The 15,606-nt window shown below is 40.0% G+C and overlaps 1 protein-coding gene across 7 annotated transcripts in view; it reads right to left on the bottom strand.

The window, feature by feature from the left end:
• The window catches only part of ANKRD6 (ankyrin repeat domain 6), a 186,334-nt gene that overhangs the window by 40,440 nt on the left and 130,288 nt on the right, over positions 1 to 15,606 (bottom strand). For all 7 annotated transcript variants that reach the window (XM_056566104.1, XM_056566105.1, XM_056566106.1 and 4 more), the window contains one exon: positions 5,998 to 6,096. In XM_056566104.1, coding sequence (XP_056422079.1) covers positions 5,998 to 6,096 — 99 coding nt within the window. The remainder of the gene's footprint in view (positions 1 to 5,997; positions 6,097 to 15,606) is intronic.

Genomic DNA, 15,606 nt, shown 5'->3' with positions numbered 1-15,606 from the left:
CATATATATGTGTTTATGGTTACAAGTAACAACATTATATTATGTGCTGAATACATTAATGTCACTCCGGTCATTTAAACCTAGACGGTCCAATGCCCCTGTTCTTAAGATGATTGAGGTTTCTTTTTTCAATAGGCGGGTGTCCACATTACCTCCTTCGGCAGAGCCATCTATTCGGGTTAGTCCCATGAAGGACATACTTGTAATATCACCTCCTTCATGGGACTAGTCCGAATAGATGGCTCTGCCGAAGGAGGTAATGTGGACACCCGCCTATTGAAAAAAGAAACCTCAATCATCTTAAGAACAGGGGCATTGGACCGTTTAGGTTTAAATGACCGGAGTGACATTAATGTATTCAGCACATAATATAATGTTGTTACTTGTAACCATAAACACATATATATGAGAACCATATGTTGTTACAATTTGATATATTGGAGCATTGATTATCTGTCATTGTTTCTAATCGCAGTATGTGAATAGGAGGTTGCAGTAATCTGATGGACACTGTTAGAGAGAATGTCTAGGGTTAACCAGACTCCAAACAGGTGTAGTAATTATAAGGTTTTTTAATGAATGGAGAAGGGGAAGTGACGTAGGGACCAGTGGAAGCGGTGAGATGCCGTGAAACGGACGTAGTCCCGTCACTTTCTGCCCCCTCCTGTGTGTCAAGCATTTTGGAATAAAGGTCTTTTCAAGCATCAGCCAGCGAGTGCCGTGGAGTTCTGTTCGTCTTACAGTGAGTGTTTCGCTTAGTACTATACTATTGACCACTGAGCACCACATAGATGCAAGCAATACGGAAGGTGTTTGCCTAATAGGGATCCCGGAGCAGCCTAAGCTTGTTGCAGGGGGTGAATAAGCAGTGCCGACAGCGTACTCTTCTTTGTGCATTTTTTAAAATCAACTGGTGCCAGAAAGTTAAACAGATTTGTAAATGACTTCAATTAAAAATATTTACCCTTCCAGTAATTTTTAGCAGCTGTATGCTACAGAGGAAATTCTTTTCTTTTTGAATTTCTTTTTTGTCTCGTCCACAGTGCCCTCTGCTGACACCTAATGCACGTATCAGGAACTGTCCAGAGCAGGAGAAAATCCCCCATGCAAACCTATGCTGCTCTGGACAGTTCCTTACATGGACAGAGGTGTCAGCAGAGAGCACTGTGGACAAAACAAAAAAGAAATTCAAAAAGAAAATAATTTCCTCTGTAGCATACAGCTGCTAAAAAGTACTGGAAGGGTAAAGATTTTTTAATAGAAGTCATTTATAAATCTGTTTAACTTTTTGGCACCAGTTGATTTAAAAAAAAAAAATAATAATAATGTTTTCCACCGGAGGGGTTAGTTGATAGATTTGATTTCTGGGTCAATTACTTTTTCACAAGCATCTTGGGGGATAAGCATCAACATATTGCTGTCCATATCAAATTGTAACAATTTTTTGCACAACCATATGACTGCCTAAAAATTTCTGACATTTGTATAAGCTTATGCTATAAGATTATATATATATATATATATATATATATATATATATATATATATATATATACACACACAAAGAGGCAGTTCATAATTCCTCCTCTTGTTTGTACAGGTAGTCCTACAGAAGACATACATGGGATAGCTGTCAGCCAACAAAATTCTCTTCCAATACCCCCATACACATAAATGCCCGGATATGTGCTTGAATTGGAGATAAGGAGGATGGGATAGAGAAGTTGAAATTCAAAATGTCTTATCCTCTCCCCTAAGTCAGGTGGCACCACAGACTTAGATGGTACGCAGATCCATTCCAGTCAGCACATGTTTAAGTTCTCCATCCAGCTTTACACATCAGTTTAAAAACAAATACTATAATGTATCCCAGTGTTTCCTCCACAATGCCACCAGATGTCAGTAAAAAGCAAATCATTTCCACTCTGAATGTTACCGATAGTGAAAGAAACTTTGAGAGCATACGTTTAAATGCTCAAAATGCTTCTGTTTATTTTCCTTACTCTACGTCTTGTCTCCATTCAACTTCAATGCTGCATTGCATGACAACTGCCCTCTTTAATTCTCTTGTTCTGGTTAATGTTGGATATGTGACTACAAGGCAACCACCGTTTCTGAACAATAATATCTCTATAAAACAATGATCTACTTGTATTCTCTTAGCTTTCATATGCTTGCAAGACAACAAAGGCCCAAGAGCAGAGTCTGCACTGTCTCTATATGTTACCTTCCACCTTTCTGCTCACTTTTTGGCATCTCCAACTTCGGCATTGCTTTTTCATTTCTAAATCTGCAGACATAGTATATTTGGCCATCAGGACTTTTTATAAATCCTTCTCTTTATTAAGCCAAAAAGGACATACAAAGTGTTGTTCATTCTAAATATCTCAAACAGCACATATAAATATCATAAATAACATATTGGATTACAACAGCTACAGTGGCATTGTTATGTGGAAACATGGAGGGTGCGGATTGCATCAGTTGACACCCCCAGGTGGAGTGATACCCTAATCCAATGGCATTAGTCCCATCTGTGACACGGTGTGTCGCCATGCCACTGTCAGGTTGGACCAGTGCAACAAGGAGCAATGCCACAGTCGCAGCAGCAGCAGTGATGCCCCATGAGTGAGGAGTGCATTGTGCTTGGTGAGATTATCATTCCGAGTTCAGGAAGGGAGAGAGGGGGAGTTTGCTGGCATGCTGACCTGTGGCACAATATTGGGCGAGAAGAATGCTGATCTAAGAATGCAGAAATGGGGGGGGGGGGGGGGTTTGCTGACCTGAGGCACAGGAAACATTAATATGGGGTGGTCTAGGGTGCCGACCTAATGCCTAGTAATGGGGTGTATTGGAATGCTGATTTGAGGCACAAGGCACAGTAATCGTGTTTTGGAGGGTATTGGGATGCCAACCTGAGGGACAGTAATGGGGGGGATGCTGACTTGAAGCACAAGGCAAAGTAATTAGGGGGGGGGGGGGGGTCAAGGCGGGCCCAGGAGTCAGGAAGCACTTTGACAGGGTAAAAAAAAAAGATGTAAATACTTTTTTTTTTTTTTAAATAAGAATGTGCTAGGGGCAGCATTTCCCCATGTCCTACACTGCCACTTATAGCTCACTGATATGGGGAGGAGGCGGAGCATCTCTTCAAGCATTTAGCCTGTATCTGGGCGTGCCTGATGATGTCAGTGCACACTATCCCAGTCTGAGCAGGGAAGGATCACAGGGTGGTTATCACAGCACTGTCTTCTGGACTCCATACTCAGATTGAAAACAGAAAGGGGCAGTCAGTGTGAGGGAAGGAAAAAGGCAAAACAGTCAGTGTGAGGAAGAGTGGCAGGGGAAACAGTCAGTATGAGAAAGGGGAGGCAGGAGAAACCATCAGGGTGAAGAACCGGGGGCAGAGGAAACAGTTCGTGTGAAGAAGAGAGGTATGGAAAACAGTCAGTATAACAGAGGGAGCAGGCAGTGTAAGGGAAGGCAGTCAGTGTGACAGAGGGGGCAGTCAGTGTGAGGGAAAGGGGCAGCGAAAACAGTATGGCAGAGGGGGCAGTGAGTGAGAGAGTGGGGGGGGGGGGAAGAAAACAGTCAGTGTGACAGAGGTGGCAGTCAGTGTAGGACAATACACATGGAGAATTTGTATAGAGGTGGTTATTGTGCTGAGGTGAGGAGCCTAATATGTTTGTCCGACATATTATGCAAAAATGCTGGTGTCTGGTGTAATCTATATGGAATATATATGTGAGACAAATGGCCACCTGTCCCTTAACATTGTTAATTGCTCTCTATCCAGAGGGCCCGCATCCTTTTTCCATTTACAGGTAAAAATTGATAAGGATGAGGAATAAAACCAGAAGACTGCCAAGTCTCAGCCAATATATCAAAATATAGATCTTCAATTACATGCAACAAAGGAAACTTGTGTTTGGCATTAAAAGCATATGGAAAGGTCCTTCTGGCCATTTGGGCTCTCTCAAGAGAAGTTTAAAATTGATGAGGAATTTGAAACTCCTCTTGAAAGCGCCCAAGTGACCTGAAGAAACCTTCCAGAAATAAATCTTTCACCTGAGTGACACCATAAACTCTCCATACCCCCAAACCTCTCGTGTTTCATGAACTCTAGCAGGGTGTAGTTGCCCCACAATGACTTGTATAATGTAAACCTTCCAACCTCCCTTAATTGGTTCAATTTACCCCACCTCCTGTGAATGGGAGAGATGGTAAGTGGGGTAGGTTTTTTCATAACACATTTCCCTTTATCCAACAAAATTAACAATTTTCAATAGTGTAATGTTGAATAATACATGTAATGTAGCCTCCATGATTTCAGTATTCCTGTTGGTCGAGAGCAGTGAAGGTGTTCATTTAAGGGTCCATTGTGGAAAGCAGTGCAAACCATTGGCTACTTATCTCTCGAGATTCCAACATTCTGACTGTAATTCATGTTTCCTCTGTGCACTTAACAAAGTGATCAGTGCATGAAGGGTTTTAAGACTGTGTAAATTAACTTTTTGGCCACACAATTCTTTCTATTATTGAGCAGAGTGATTCAGGTCTTGCCTAGAATCAACATTAGTAGTAAGGGGGTCTGTATAGCTATGCTATCGGCTGTCCCCTTTCCACCATTGAAAGCACCAACAGTGGGCTTGTTAGACTTATTTTTTTTTATACCATACGGACAGCTAGCTGCACTATTTTTTACTAATCTGAGAAAGTGATGGCATCGAAATGAACTGTAAGAAGAAGGCAAACCAAAGGAGGCAGAGTGATTCAAACTCATAAAGGTCTCGCCTGAAACTTACAGGACCTAAAAGATCTGTTGATCAGATCTTGGTTCCAGATACTAAAGGACACCTTCATTCTTCAGAGCCCATTACTTTACAGGTCATAGCTGTTTTGGCAGTATAAGAGTTTTCTACACAATCTTCAGCCAGCCTCTGGACCAATCATGATGACAGAGGGGCCAAGGTCAGTAAGAAATGAAACGCCATCATTTTCCATCATTGGAATGTCCCTCATTATTAAGTGGATGCTATTTTTTTTTTGTAAACTTTGTTTATTGAGTTTTTCACATTTTACAAGCAATGAGAAACTAGCAATGCGAGAAAGTAATGGTATGCGAAAATGCATTGGCGGGTAGCGCAGTACCCTGAATGCCACAAGAGATAGGCTGTATACTAATGTTTGATTTTCTGTATATTGCATATCAGGCCAAAGTACTCCTTCCGTCCACTCACACCAAAACAGTTACAAGCATTCCTGGACAAACAAGAACACTAGACTACAACAAAGGGTCAAGACACATGGAATGGGAAGCATCAAGGAAAGGACATGGCATAAAAGGAAAAGTGGGGAGAAAGAAAGAGAAGAAGAGAAAAAGGAAATAGATGCCGATGAGACCAGTTGAGGAGAAGGTGCAAAAGCATATAAAGTCACCCTGAGCTCGACTGTCCACCCATATTCCTTAACCCACACCATCCGGAAGGTGCAGTGGGCCCAGAGTACCACTGAGTGAGGCCCTACAATACCACTCCGTGTGGCGGAATGGCGTGACAAATGCCTCAATTTGCGATCTATCCAAATGTGCTACCATAAAAGTGCTCCACTTGGCAAAGAATTTTTTAGCATTCCGTTCTCTATGCCTCTCCGTATCCAATCTGTCCATCTCCAGAAAGGCTTTCAACTCCGCCACCACGTCCGGCAATGCCGGCATTTGCGAGTGGAAAGTGGATGCTATTAATAGACAGGGATAAACTTATAGTTTGGCATGGAAGGACACAAACAAATCACTGAATATTTAAACACCACCATTTTCATTTGCCGTATTCACCAGTCACCGGGCATGGAGCGGAGTTCGCTCCATGCACCGAATGACTGGAATGCTGCAGCAGCGGGACCCCCGCGATTGACAGGAGTGCCCCAGCAGGGGATAAGATGTTTTCAGCAGAGTAACCCTTTAAATTTGGAGTTAACATTGGTATCAAAGTTTTTACTTACATCATCCTGAATGTCCAACTCGCATCCAGCTTTTAACAGGATCTGTACCACATTGAGATGTCCTTTATTGGATGCAAGATGTAAGGGGGTGCGCCCATGCTGCACAAAGGAAACAGATACAAACATGAATGTGAGAAAACCACCTATATGAAAAAAGTTTAACATTGTCAAACATATATGGGAAAATTTGCAATATTTCACTGTAAGGTGTTTTGATATTATATTTAGAAACATTAAACAGTTGACATTATAAGAATTAAAAGTTGTGATCATAAAATGTACCATTGCAGTAGTGATACTATTTACATTTTGGCCGACTGTAATTGACATTTTTTCTGGAAATAAACGTTTGGCTGTTGATTATTGATCAATTTCAATTAGTGGCTGCATATAGAACATACTGTTTCATGTCTTCTATCCAGTATAAATGTCTTTATTCATTTTCTTTTATCAGTATAGAGTTTATTACAATTGAAATAAACATTAACATATTAATTATCATAAAAATATAATGTAGTTTTCTCAGTTGGAATAGGTGTAATAAAAGAAAAATAATATAATATATATATATATATATATATATATATATATATATATATATATTACAATAAACTGTAAAATACCAAACAGATAAGTTGAATAAGTTGAACAGATGCAGTAAATGTTATTAAATTGTAGCTGTAAAATACATAAATAAGAATAGGACAACTGAGAATATGTTTCATTATTTATAAAAGTCAATAATTAAATGCACATATAACCTGAGGAAAGAAGAAAAGAAAGAAAAAAATAATAATAAGGAAAACAGAATTTTTTTTTAATTAAAATAAAAACAAATAAAAAGAACAATGTAGCAACATATATTGTTATGATATAATGTTATTTTAAGTTAGTAAGTAAATATTTTTCAAAAAAAGGAAATGGCATTATTCTAATGGTAGCAAACTATATTCTGTACAATTCTAAAGTTAAAATAATATCTTTCTCTTCTTTAAAAGGGGTATTCCTATGTCACCTTGTTGTCCCCTATTCATAGGATAGGGGATAACAAGTTGATTCCTGGGGGTCGGACAGCTGGGACTCCCACCGATCCCGAGAAGAGGGACGAATTGTCCTTGGAAAGAATGAAGTGCATCATGCACAACCACTGCTCCATTCATTCTCAAGGGGCTACCACACATTTTCAAGTTCAGGCAGGGCTCCATAGAGGCTGAATAGACTTTTTGCCACTGTACTTGGGATCGCTGGGGATCCCAGCGGTCTGACCTTGAGCAATCAGCTTTTTATGATCTATCAGCTTGCTATCCCTTTGGCTATGCTTTCTCCTAACAATTCGGATGGATGAAACATATTTGGATGGCTGAATACCTTTTTTTGGTCAAAACTGGGAATGGAGCTTTAACATTAAATACAGAAACTGAAGTGCAACTTAATATCTCTAGAGAAATATAGTTGTATTGCAATAACAAACAAAAAATAAAAAAGATATACTTGCGTGACAGTATTTTGAGCATTTTGTGCAGTTTGCGCTGCCATACAAAGTACTATAATTATCATATTTTGTCTCTTTAAGCAGCTACATAGACCACACCACTCTGCAGCCTTAGGAATTTATAGCTTTCTTATTTCCTTGGTAACCACCTTTTTTTTTCCATTACTGCCTTCTTTACACCCTCTGACTATAAAAACCTGCATGCCTTCTGTGATAATAACAAGATACTGGGGCTACTGCACACACAGTACTACAGACTGGTTTGTTATAGATGCTAATGAATGCTGCAGCATAGATGTTTTATAGGTATTTTGTATCATATAAATGTTAAAACTGAAGCTAGTCTCATTCTTAGGGAGTATTCACAGTATGATTAGTACCTCCGAGGCACAGATACGTTGATAGAAGCTCAAAATCGGCTGCCGATGTATCCTCGAATCAACACATGCCCCATTAATACCACTGACCTAAACGTATTCGGCAAGTCCTTTTGTGAGCGTATCTGAGTTTTCTGTCGTATTTTTCAGTCAGAGCCAAAACTTGAACACATTTGAAAAAAGTCCATCAAGTAAATGAGAAAAAGATAAAGGGAGGCACATAACAAAAATACGTGTGCTAATGTAGGGGTGGAAAAAATGTAAATAACCAAAACTAAAATCCACGTATCAGAGGTAATAAACAATGCAGTCCAACCAATATAATAAATAATAGTCCAGTAGTGGTGCCGGGATCCAAGGAATAAAGAAATAGATATACGGTAAACAAGAAAACAGATCCAGCAACTCAATGCCAAGTGACTGAAACAATGGAGGCTCAACGAGGAAGCAGGTGGACAGGTGGATGTTACAGGAGGCTCAGAAGCGACTAACCGGTTTGTTTCGTACAGGTGTACTTCATCCGGCATGAACGTAGTAACTAGGAAGGAGATTTATCATTCTTTTCAAAAGTATGGCATTTTATATGACAATTATTTTTTTTACTTTCTTTTGCTTTCATGCGACCTATTTATCAAATAGTCGCACGACCTTGATAAATAAATCACACATAAACAAAACCTGGGAAACCCGCTTACAAAAATGTTTTTTTTAAAGCAGAAAAGTTTCCTCTTATGTTAATAGCTGAAGTTCTTTATCTACCCTTTATTACCAGTAGTGTTGCTAGAGAGTGAAAGGGAAGGGGGAGTACCGTATCGGGTAACACCCTGACTGGCCTGCCTGCCACTAAATAGCTGTACTCCAACTATCCCGTAACCTTCCCATCCACCCTCCTCAGAAATAAAAAAAATATTAAAAACATACTATGCAGCAACATGAATATCCGTACTCTGGAGGCTTTTTTATTTAATTTTGAGCCCGCATTTTGTGACGTTGGTGGGCAGAGTCTCATGTCGCTTTGCTGAGGCCGGAGTTTATGTCAGGAAGGAAGACTGCGCAGCACCAACAGGCACAATTACAATAGTGAGGCCACAAAAAAACAAAAAACGGCTCAGTACGTTACCCACTCCAAAATGTGCATGAAGCTGTATTAGTATGGATGTTTCTTTTTTTTTTTTTTTGTAGGAAAAATTTTAGTGCCACATATGGGTTATTTATGTAGTCTGTAAAAATTCTTACACAATTATTTTGTTGCTTATTCTACTATTTTAACACACCATTAATTTTAAAATTTTGTGGGTACGCCAGCATGTACATGCCCTAAAATTAACAAGGTGTGCAGTGTGCATTTTCAACCTTAAAATTAAGAGTTATTAGTTATATAATAAATTTTTTCTATAACTAACATTAACATTAATGTAGCATTTTAGTTTCATGATGCAGAACAAGAACAGTTGTTAAAGTGGGTGTTAATGTCCTTTTCTGCAGACGTATGTACTTTCTTTAAGCCAGGTTGGACCTGGAATACATATGTGACTTTTAACAATCAAACCAAGAAGCTTTATTTAGAATGAAAAAGATAGCAGGACAATGCAATAAAACATCATAATAAAAATGGTTACAAAAGCCCCTCAGGGCAACAAAGAAACAACAAATTGTGTCAGTCAGTCTGCAATCGTCAACAAGAGGAAGTATGAAGTACAATGTCATCTCATGATATGATGATCAGATATAAGGTGCTAACAATAATATTAAAGAAGCATACATACAGTATAATGGTGACACTCTCTCCTACACTAATAAAGGGATAAACAATGAGACATAGGGGGGGCAGTAAGAGGAAGAAATCCATGGATCCCAGATTATAGAAACCTCTCTACCAAGTCTTCTCGGATAGCGGATAGTTTTTCATTAAAGGGGTACTCCGGTGGTCAACGTGTTTTTTTTACCATTTTTGACTTACCCTATTTGTTTTGTTTTATTTTTATTCTTGTTGTTTAAGCTACTCTATTTTCGTTCTTTGTTGTCTTTTTATCCCCCACTTTGTTTTCCTATGTTTGCTTCTATTTCCTGTTTCTTGCTGTGCTGAAAACTACAAATGCCAGCATGCCACATGCCTTGCTGATTTGGGGAGGCTCCTTTTTTTTTTTTTGTTCTGGCTTTACCCATCCTACTATTTTCCCGGGTCGGCCCCCTTATACACAGCACACTAATATAAATCAGCCCTGGTTGGGATACACTGTCATACACACACAAAAGGGACTACAACTCCCAGCATGTGTCATTCAGGAGTCTTCAGTCTGTGGTATAACACCAGCATGCTGCCACTGTAGTCTCCTGGGGGTTGTAGTTCACCACACCTCTGTACCTCTGTAGGACATACACCAGTGTTTCCCAAGCAGGGTGCCTCCAGCTGTTGCAAATCTACAACTCCCAGCATGCCCAAAGTCTGTCATGCTGGGAGTTGTAGTTTTGCAACAGCTGGGACTACAACTCAAAGCATGTGTCATTCAGGAGTCCCCCCCCCCCTCCCCCTTCACATATAGAAATCATTCCCAGTCTGAGATTTATTCCCCTGCAGTCTATACATCCCCAGCCCATGCACCTTGTCATCCTCCCCTTCAGATAACACTCTTATCTTCTCTGTGGTCCTTCTCCTGTGCAAACCTGCATCCTTAGAATACAGAACAGGGGGAGGGGAGGTGAGGAGCTGTGTACTATGGCTTCTCATGAAGACCTCAGGAGGGGGGAGCTGAGGGGGCGTGGTTTATTTCTCATGCAGACAGAGAAAAAAAAAAGCTATGACATCTTGTTCACAGCAGACTCAGAACATGGCCGCTGTGGACAACAGTAAAAGAAAACAGTCTGAACTACAGAACTTCCTGCCCAACAAACAGGTAAGCAAAACACACATGCTGCCAAAACATATAACACATGTATATTGCAAAAAAACTAAACTTAAAAAGAAGATGCCATATAGTCAAAAAAATTAACCCCCGGAGTACCCCTTTAACCCCTTAAGGACCCGGGCTTTTTCCGTTTTTTCATTTTCAATTTTTCCTCCTTAACTTTAAAAAATCATAACTCTTAAAAATGTTCACCTAAAATTATATATAATGGCTTAATTTTTGCGTCACTAATTCTACTTTGTAATGACATTAGTCATTTTACCCAAAAATCTACGGTGAAACGGGAAAAAAAATCAATGTGCGACAAAATTGATGAAAAAACACTATTTTGTAAGTTTTGGGGGCTTCTATTTTTACGCAGTACATTTTTTGTCAAAAATGATACCTTATCTTTATTCTGTAGGTCTATACGGTTAAAATGATACCCTACTTGTATAGGTTTGAATTTGTATCACTTCCGAAAAAAAATCATGAATACATGCAGGAAAATTTATACGTTTAACATGGTCATTTTTGACCCCTATAACTTTTTTATTTTTCTGTGTTCAGGGCGCTTTGAGGACTAATTTTTTGCGCCGTCATCTGAAGTTTTTAGCGGTACCATTTTTGTTCTGATCAGACTTTTTGATCACTTTTTATTCACTTTTTTTGTGGTATAAAAAGTGATCAAAAATGCGCTATTTTGGACTTTGGAATTTTTTTGCGCGTACGCCATTGAACGAGCGGTTTAAAAAGCTGTATATTTTTATAAATCGGACATTTCCGCACGCGGCGATACCACATATGTTTATTTTTATTTACATAATGTTTTTTTTATTTTTGGAAATGCCGGGTGATTTAAACTTTTATTAGGGGAAGGGATAATTGAAAGGGTTAATGATTTTTTTACACTTTTCTTATGCAACATTATAGCTCCCATAAGGGGCTATAACATTGCATTTACTGATCTTTTACACTGATTGATCCATCTCCATAGGAATGGATCAATCAGTGTTTTCGGCGATTGAATGCTCAAGCCTGGATCTCAGGCTTGAAGCATTCATTCGGCGATCGGACAGCACAGGAGAAGGTAAGAGACCTTCCTCCTGTGCTACAGCTGTTCGGGATGACGCGATTATACCGCGGCGATCCCGAACAGCTCCCTGAGCTAGCCGGGCACTTTTACTTTCGTTTTTAGCCGCGCGGCTCAGCTTTGAGCGCGCGGCTAAAGGGTTAATAGCGCGCGGCACAGCGATCAGTGCCGCGCGCTATTAGAGGCGGGTCCCGGCTTCACTATGACGCCGGGCCCACCGCGATATGATGCGGGGTCACCGTGTGACCCCGCGTTATATCGCAGGACCGGGACCCATGACGTATGCATACGTCATGGGTCCTTAAGAGGTTAAGCATGATAGTATTAATTCAGGCAAGGACTGAGGGGAGGGTAAGGGTAGTCTGCTTCCATTTGGAGGCAATATAAATGTGAGTAGCTAGTAAGATGTGTTGCACCAGTCAAAATATGCAATATGGCATTCTAGCCGAATGGGTCTATGACCCAGAAGGCAGAACACAGGAGTAGTAGGAACCAAGCACGATAAGATATCAGTCAGTACTGTCAATAATTATGGCCATAAAGATACCACCACTAGGCAACTCCACCACACATTATACATCGTACCCCAAGAACCACATTCTCTAAAGCAAAGAGGCGAAACTAATGGAAAAATAGTATGCAATCTTGCAGGAACCATATATGTTCTATGCAACACTTTAAGAGACGTTTCTGCCAATGACACTCACAAGCTACCCCTACTAACAGAATCCCAACAGGCATGCCATTTTGGAAGAGAGATTTCATAATGGAGGTCAGTCTCCCAGTCAACCATGAATTTAAGTTTCCTATCTTTGGGAGAGGGGGAGTTAACGGGATATTCAAGGAAAAAACTTTTTTTTTTATATATCAACTGGTTTCAGATAGTTAAGCAGATTATTAAATTATTTCTATTAAAAGATCTTAATCCTTCCAATAATTATCAGCTGTTGAAGTTGGATTGTTCATTTCTGTCTGACAACAGTGCTCTCTGCTGACATCTCTGCTTGTCTCGAGAACTGCACAGAGTAGAACAGGTTTGCTATGGGGATTTGCTTCTACTCTGGACAGTTCCCGAGACAGGTGTCATCAGAGAACACTTAGACAGAAAAGAACAACTTAACTTCAGCAGCTCATAAGTACTGAAAATATTAAGATTTTTTAATAGAAGTAATTTACAAATTTGTTTAACTTTCTGGAGCCAGTTGATATATAAAAAATACGTTTTTTTTTACTGGAAACCCCCTTTAATTTGTGCATATAGGGAGGAAATGAGACCTGGGAGTTCTGGGGTGTAAAGCGAATAAGCTTTAAAAGGAGTCGGACTAACCTCAAGGCCCTAGGGATGAGAAGAAAGACACAATCTGGAGAGCTTTATAGCGCTCACACAATGGGATAGCGAATCTAGTAATTAGTAAATCCAGGGATGTCAACTGTTTTCGATAAACGGGTCAGTTTAGCCTCCACCCATCAATGAAATACAAAAGGTTGAAGTCCAGGAACAAAAAGGGGGCTGGCAAGGGTAGCAGAAGAGAAATGGGCAATTGGAGAGAAAGTTTAAAGTGGACATAATGCCACAGGGAGAGAGCATGTAGTACAATCCATGCAAAAGAAGGCAGCAGTGATGAGAAAGAAGACCAAAGTAAAGCAGAATAGGAATAGGGAGATAAGAGAGATGATTCCAGGTTTACCCAGTGTGGTGGATTCTTGGGAACTTGAACGAAAGCCAGTGGCGCTATTCTAGCTACATAATAGTATTGGATACAATGGGGAACAGAGAGACCACCCACACTTCTATGATAATGCATCAGAGTTCTACTTATTCTAGGGCGTTTCCCCAACCAAATGCATGTAAAAACGTCATGTTGGAGAATGCGAAAATGGATAGGCAGTGTGCGAAAAAGATACAACAGACGAGGTAAAATCACCATCTTAATCACATTCACCCTGCCTAGCCAGGAGATATGTGGCAAATCCCACTCATGAAAATTCGACTTAATGGACCAGTATAGAGGTGGGTAGTTAGCTTGGTAAAGGAGAGGTAAGGTATGAGTAAGTTTAACTCCCAAATAGGGGAAGCCCCTGCTAGAATCTTTGAAACCAAAATTTTATGCACTAAGGTGTTGCATAGAGGTAGGGACATTGCAATATAAAACCTCCAATTTGGCTATATTGACACGAAGTCCTGACTGCTCACCGAAGGTCGATAAAAGTTGAAACAGGTTAGGGAGAGATACCAATGACTTAGTCAGCGTGAGTAAGAGATCCCACCGACACTTCACTAATGTCCGGGTGAAAACGAATCAAAGCCGCTAAAGGATCCATCACCAATGCAAACAGGGGAGGAGACAAGGGACAACCCTGCCTCATACCGTGCCGAATAGAAATAGGCTTTGGGTTAGTTGCTGGAAGTTTCAAGTAAGCAGTTGGGTTTGAGTACAAAAGATGCAACATATGGACAAATGGGCCAGAAATTCCAAATTTAGAAAGAACAGCAAATAAGTAAGGCCATGTGACACTATCAAAGGCCTTTTCTATATCTAGGGCTAAGGCTAACATAGGCCTTGAGGTAGTATTGGACCAAAGATTCAGAATAGTGCGAACATTATTAGGGGCCTGGCGACCCGGGACGAACCAGACTTGGTCAGAGTGCACCAACGCTGGGAGGAACCAGTTAAGATGAGTTGCTAAAATCAAAATCAAAAGTTTAGGATCAGTATTGAGAAGTGAAATAGGATGATAGTTAGCAGGCAGGAGTAGGTCTTTAAGGGGTTTAGGAAGGATAGTGATAAGTACATCAAGGAAGTCAAAAGATAAAGAAGGAGGTCAGGTGAGGGAGATGAGGGAGAAGAAGAGAAGATAATTTTTTATAGTATGGGGCAGAAAAGCTGTCCGGTCCCGGAGACTTGCCTTATTTTAAGCAGTCAATTGCAGCTGAAAGTTATTGGAGCATTGAATAACTATCTCTTTCTATCTAAAGAGGAGAGAGGTAGCAAAGAGACTGTTGAAAGAAAATCGCGTAAGATACTCTCGCTGTACTTAGGGGAGTTGGAGGGAGGGGTATAGAGGGTGGAATAAAAAGTATGAAAGGCATCATATATACAGTCAGGATGGGATGTACGAAGGCCAGGACGCAGCTGGATGCAGTGCACCCTGTTAAATTAAGTAGTTTTTTTAAGCATGGAAGCCAAAAGACGGTCTGGCTAAGGGTGCATGCACACCAAGTTTTTGCAAATTTTCATACAGTTCCCGTATCAGGTTTTTGATGAAAAACTGATTTTTCTAACCTGACTAAACTGTATCAAAACGTGTGTGCAAATTTCAACCTGTATATGGTTAAAAAACGTATATGGTTTGAAAAATTATGTACGGTTGCATCAGTTTTTTAAGAAAAAAACGTATACGTTTTTAACTTTTCACTTCATTTTGAATAAAGTTTCACTTGTTTGATTGAAATTCCAAGAAAAAAACTGTGCAAAGTCAAAAACTGTATGGTGAAAACCGGATAGAATCGTACGTACATACGGTTCTGTACGGTTCCCGTTGGCTCCCATATTAAATAAAAAACGTATACGGTTTAATACGGTTTTTCACCCGGACCAAAAAACGTGGTAGACTACGGTTTTGGGTACGGGTAAAAAAAATGGACTAAACCAGATGATGAGTTTGACATACGGTTTACAATGTTAAGTCAATGCATACAGTTTTCTATACGGTCCCGCACGGTTTTTAACTTAAAACCATATACGGTAACTGTATAGCAAA

This window comes from Hyla sarda, chromosome 3 (genome assembly GCF_029499605.1).
Source record: "Hyla sarda isolate aHylSar1 chromosome 3, aHylSar1.hap1, whole genome shotgun sequence".
NCBI lineage: Eukaryota > Metazoa > Chordata > Amphibia > Anura > Hylidae > Hyla > Hyla sarda.
Note: the sequence above shows the minus strand (reverse complement) of the source record. Positions and strands in the feature narration are given on the sequence as shown.